General features: G+C 37.1%; 1 protein-coding gene across 1 annotated transcript; it reads right to left on the bottom strand.

The window, feature by feature from the left end:
- Window positions 1-681: 681 nt before the first annotated feature.
- Window positions 682-2,727, bottom strand: LOC149820020 (Pentatricopeptide repeat (PPR) superfamily protein). The gene has a single exon (XM_089981727.1). The coding sequence runs from the start codon at window positions 2,725-2,727 to the stop codon at window positions 682-684; it is 2,046 nt and encodes a 681-aa protein (XP_089837853.1).
- Between the last annotated feature and the right edge of the window lie 3,927 nt (window positions 2,728-6,654).

Here is a 6,654-nt window from a genome sequence, read left to right as displayed (position 1 = left end):
CATTAAGACCCTCGGCGACCCCATTGACCCCATTGAACAATAATGCTCAAAATCTAAATCTAATCCCATGCATATGTTGCATGATCTGCGTTGGGGTTCTACACACACTGACTGTGAACAACATTGAAGCCTAATCCGTTGGCTATGTTACACAGTCTATTTTGGTGTTTTAGACTGCTTGACATCACAAGGATTCGAAAGGTTCCTTTTTTTTTTCTCTCTTGGAAAATAAAACTTATCTTACCACATTACACATACAAATCGATCAGATTGTCATATTGGACTCGCTCTTAAGAAAAAAAGGTTCCTTTTTTTCTTCTCTTGGAGGATAAAAATTATCTTCCCACATTACACATACAAATCGATCAAATTGCCATATTGGACTCGGCCTTAAGAAAAAAATATATATGTAACCTACATTTTCTAGTCACTTTAGACAAAGATTTCTTGTTGGCAGATCTTTTCACATGATTAAGCTCATCTTTTGCCTCGGTATGAACTGGACTGTGACCAGGATGGCCCACAAGTAGATCAAATAAATCGAGTAAATGGTTCTGTAAGTTAATTTGAGATTTCAATTATCAAAATTGATGCTTCATCATGGCAAATAGCAAATTGTCACCTAAAACCGACTTGCTGCTGTGCAATCTACTGAATCACAAACCAATCCAGTAAAAGTGCTCAGCCCCAGCAACATTTGCCCTCACAACCAGCAAGAAAAGTACGCCAAAGCACAGGATTGGGTGCAAAAGGCATAGAGCTGATCACCTTTTCCGCCTCTTCTGCATTCCCACTCTTGCAAAGCATGTCAACTATGCACATAAAGTGATCCATCTCGGGTTCAACTCCAAAAACGCTCTTCATATTCTGAAACAGGAAAAGGCCTTCTTCCACTAGCCCAGCATGTTTACATGCGGATAAAACAGCGATAAAAGTCACATGATCTGGTTGGATCCCTTGTAACTGCATTTCATTGAAGCTTCGGATCGCTTCCTCTGCGTGCCCATGAAGTCCAAAGCCAGAGATCATCATCGTCCATGATACCACATTTTTCTGCAGAATGGCATCGAACACTTTGACACAGCTATCCAGACTCCCACATTTAGCATACATGTTCATAAGAACGTTATGAACCAAGACATCACACCGTTCAAAATTTGTCTTGAGCATCAAACTATGGACTGCTTGGCCAACACCCAGATTACAGAGCTCAGAACAAATGCTCAGAAGACTAGTGAAGGTGTAATTGTCAGCTGGAATTCCTGCATTTTGCATTCTGTGGAAACATTCAAATGCTTCGTTAAAGTTCCAACTTCTTGAGCAAGCAGCAATAATGATGTTCCACGATACAATATCAGGATCTTTTAGTTGAGAAAGCAGCGTGTAAGCCTCAAGGTAGCAACCAGACTTGCTGAGGATTCCAGCAATTATGTTCCAAGGTACAGAAGAGGAAGAGAAAGACGTTCTAGCAGCTAATGAATAAGCATCAGACAAGAGGCCTCTCTCTGCAAACATGGCAACAATCGAGCTTGACACGTAGGGATCTTTATCAAGCCCCCTTCTGATTATCTGAGAAAGGATCTGTGGCCCATTTTCAGCATTGATCATTGACAGTCGCCTAAGAGCATAAGAAAATGTATACTCGTTAGGACTAAAATCGGACATCATCATTTCTCTCATGAGTTCTTGAAGACGTAGAGCAGCATAATCACTGTCTGTAATACACTCCAGACAGGTGCTAGCATACTCCTGTATTGCTCCATGCATCAGTGCATTCCAATGAACAACACTTTTCTCTGGCATTTTGTGAAAAACATTTAGTGCTTCTGTTAGAGAGTTACACTTGGCATATAATGTGATTATTGCGCTACCCACAAAAGCATCAAGTTCAAATCCCATCTTGATCACCTTAGCATGGATAGATCTACCATAATTGAGGTTTTTCAACAGTGCACAAGAGCTAAGAACCATAGAGAATGTTGCCTGACTAGGCCTGGAACCTTGCACTGACATTTTCAAGAACAACTGCAATGCTTTCTCGTCTCTCGCATTCTTTGCAGATGACATTATCATCGTATTCCATGATATCGTGTCTCGAATAGCCATTTCATCAAACAATCTCTCAGCATTGCCAATACTCGCACATTTTGCATACATATCAATGACAGCATTAGAGATCGCCAGATAAAACATTGCACCGGCTTTAATGATCAACCCGTGAATCTGCTCACCAAATTCAATGCCCTGCATTAGGCGACAAGCACAAATAGCTGCCACAAATGAAGATTCTGATGGACGTATATTCCCTATTCTTAGCAATTCTCGAAACAGTAGTGCCGCATCCTCAGAATACCCATGGTCAGCAAACCCCAAAACCATCGTGTTCCATGTCACTATGGTTCTCTGAGGCATTTTATCAAACAATTTGATAAGGTCGCCTGGACAACCATGTTTCGCTAGCACACCCAGCAATGCAGTGCCGGCGTGAACTTCCTCAGACAGCCCGGTCTTCACCATCAATCCATGCAATTGCACTGCATGAACAAGCGACGAACAAGAAGAACAAGGTCCAGAACATAGAGACAGGACGCTGCCCAATGTGAACTGGTTTGGCATGAACCCGCTGCTCATCATGAGCGAAAATAAATCCAGAGCATCCTCTCTAAGACCGTGCCGAACATGAGCCGCGATAATCGAGTTCCACGAAGCGGTGTTTCTTTCAGGCATTTCGTCGAACACTTGGCGTGCCGTCGTTATGTCGCCGAATCTACCATAGAGTGTGACCAAATTGTTGCGGAAAAAGATGGGTTGGTGGGATCCGATGGTGATGGTGAGAGCATGGAATGATTTCGTCGATTTGAGGGTATCGATTGGTTTGACATCCGACTGGAGGATGGATTCAAGCCGACTCTGGGGATCACCAACAACAACATGGTGGCTTTTGGTGGGGGAGCAATGGGCGTCGTGAGAAGACCTGGGCGGTTGAGAGAGAACGTGATGGCCATGGGAACGTCTGTGAGACAACAACTTGCAGCGGTTTAGAGTAAGCATGCAAGAAGGGCCTCTTTCTTCTTCGTTGCTACTAACCGTTATTTATGAATTTAGCGATTCAAAGTATTTTCAAGGTAGTGGCTGTTGCTGCATGTCTGCACGAATGCTTTGGAAATAAAACTGGTGATAACTAACGCGAAAAACTCACGTCATTTGATCACGATATTTTCATCGGAAAGAACCAGGACGGTTTAGCAAGAGGGATGCAATCATGCAAACGACTCGGATCCAGAGCAGCTCAAAATTGCAAAAACCTCCATCCTGGATCCGACCCATTTGCCTTCTTGATGTGGCACCCCTAAAATTGACAACAGTCGATGAATGCTACATGGATAGTATGTATTTCCGTGATAAAAAAAAAAAGTATGACACGTGGACACGCACTTTTAGGTAATTTTATATAAATATATTTTATTATTTATATAGCATGTTTACTGAATAATAATAAAAGACAAAAAATATTACAAAATATATAATACACTAAAACTGTGCCCATTGACACCCCCCAATTGCAGCTCCCTATCATCCCAACCTACCAAAACTAAATCGTTGAATTTTTAAATACAAGTGTCAAAAAATATATATATATATATATATATATATATATATATATATATATATATATATATATATGTGTGTGTGTGTGTGAAAATGGTAAAGAAACTGAACAGCCAGTGACTCCACTCTATTTGCCTCGTCACTAACTAGTTTGTAAACAATTCTTATAAGTGGGGAGCCAAGCCACTTGCAGGGCCTCAGCCCAAACCATAGAGACAAATATCGTGAGATTTATGAAAAATCTCACTATAATATCACGAGAAATTACCTGAAAGTTTAAAACAACAATTTTTTGCAAGATTTTCAAAATATCATGAGATTTATGAAAAAACATAAGTACCGTGATTTAAACGCAATATTTTACATTTGAAACAACTATTTATCATGAAAAAACATGTATTTTTATTTTTAAATATTTTTATTAATATTTTTTATAAAATTTATTTTTTATATTTTTTATTGCCGAGATTTTGCAAAAAAAATGTGAGATTTATGATTTTTTTTTAATTTTTCATGAGTTTTTGAAAAACAAGTTTTTGCTGATAAAAATGTTTGTCACTCTGGCCCAAACACAGGGTGTTCAGCTCGGGTGAGCTTGTGTAGATAAAATAGATATATATTTTATGTGTAATATAAAATTTAATTATAATAAATAAGAAAAAGAATTCATAGAATATATATATATATATATCATGCATATCTCTCTCTCTCTCTCTCTCTATATATATATATATATATATATATATATATATATATATATGAACTATGGGAATCTGGAATATGTTTACTAACCAAATATGTTTATTGATATGAATCAAGATTTTTATAGGTTTTTTTTTTTGCAGATCTAACCCTACATATGCATTCAGCATGGTCCATTTGGTAGGAATTGATTGTTGGATCATCGTGTAAAATATGATTTTGCATGCATGTATATTTATAAAAATTTTAAGCCATTGATTTTTAACCATTAAAAGATCTATTTTATACATCATAATTGGATGATCCAAGAGTCTCTTTTTATAAAACCAAGCGTCTGGATCACATCCTTACCGTGAAATAAAAAAAAAACTATAAAAATCTTGGTTCATACTATTAAGCATATTTGGTTGGTAAACACATTTTAGTTACCCTATGAACTATTATGCATAATGTATAAAATACATATAATTTTAAGTGTAATATATAAACAAGTTATATATATATGTGTGTGTAATAATTAACATTGATTATTTTACACGGGCGTGTTCGGCTCATCTCATTCAACTCGACTCAAATAAACACATGCACAAGTCACAAACTCGATCAACTGGTAAACAAGCCGAGCCCGAACAGGCCCTATTAAGTTTGTAAGGGTCGTTTACCAGCCCTGCTTAATCGAGCCTAATTGCTCTTTCACCGTGGACCAGGATCGGTATGTTTAATTAATGATCCTGTTCTTAAGCTCAACCTTGGTTCATTTGGATAACCAAACAAGTCTGAGAGGAGCTTAAATGAGTAGAGCATTGTGCAGCCAAAGCATAGCTAATCGTGCAAGTGTATCAAGTCTAGCATTGTTGTAAAAATCGTTGTGAATAGGCCCAAAGTTGATCTACAAAGGTCGATTCATTTTAATAATTTTTATTTTTAAATATTATTTTAAGGAAGCCTAATTTTTTTTCAAACTTTTTTGTTGCTTCTTTATGTTTTTTTTAACGACACATATCAACTGATGGTAAAAAAATGACCGATTCCAATCGATTCAATTCAATTCTGAACTGGAAAATCGGTTTAGAAATTGATTTAGACCCGAAACCGATTATGAAAACATTGGCCTGTAGCTTACAACAGCTAGAATCCATTTAGGGCCAAAACCCACAACAATCCACACTTAGGACACCCCCATCACCAAGCAAATTCCAAGACGTATCATACGCTAAAGCTAAGCCAAGGTCGAACCTAGACGGCCCACCAACCAATCAAGGTCCATGCTAGGCTGGCCTAAGCTAAAGTTTGGACTTCCACCATATATCACTTTTTATAGAAAATCAATTTTATGATATAGATGCTTATGACCTCTACCCATAATGACAAAAGTTAAAAACGGCAAAATCTCGGGGAGTCAAAAACTTGAGAGATTTTGAAAATTTTCAAAAATTGTGTATTTTTTCAGCAAAATCTTGGCAATAAAAAATAAATTAAAAAATAAATAATTTTTATAAAAAATACAAATAAAACACATTTAAAAATAAAAATCTTGCAATACATATCTGATAAAATTATAAATATCGTGATATTTGTCACGGTTTGAAAATCTCGAGAGAAATTGCAGGGCAAAATCTGTACTTGAGTATATTCTCACCCGAATTCTAGTCCTTCAAAGTTCAAACTTTAGTGAGAACCTTTGGACCTATAAAAAATGCTTAAGACTTAATCTTATGTTCCTATAACTTGTCTATTGAAACCAAGGCGGAATTAAAGGAAAAAGATCTTTGTGAAGTCGAGTGTCACTACCTTATACCAACTTGCGAGAAGAAATATCTAAAGTATGAGAATCTTACAAAAATATATAATTTTATATGATCAATCATATGTACCTGTCATAGGTTACCCACTCTATCATAAATGCATGAGTCTCATGACATATCATTTCATGCATCACAGTGCACAAAAGAGTCTAGTCATAGGGATTGAGAGTCAGAAGAATATCCAGAAAGCTTGGTTCGATGCTATATGACCAGAGTATACCTGACTCTCCTCACTGGAACAAAAAACCATCAATCAGTCACCTTATTGGAGCATTTTCACCCTATCCATGATCCCACAAGAGGTACAAGATTTCTGAAAAGGCATCAAAATTTTAAAATAGGCATAAAAGTGGGTTATATTTCTTTTGTATTATCCCTGCCTGAAGCCCAACATTTTCTCTCTTTACAACAAAAAAAGTCTTTCTGATACTAGCACTGACCTCACTCGGCAAGACCAACAAAAGGTTTTGGTAATCTAGTTGTTCCTGCACCAGCATCAACCTTGTTTGGCAAGACCATCAAATGGTCTTGGCAATCC

Source organism: Nuphar pumila, chromosome 12 (genome assembly GCF_984573655.1).
Source record: "Nuphar pumila chromosome 12, dmNupPumi1.hap1.1, whole genome shotgun sequence".
In the NCBI taxonomy this organism is placed as follows: domain Eukaryota; kingdom Viridiplantae; phylum Streptophyta; class Magnoliopsida; order Nymphaeales; family Nymphaeaceae; genus Nuphar; species Nuphar pumila.
This window is presented reverse-complemented; position numbering and strand designations above follow the sequence as displayed.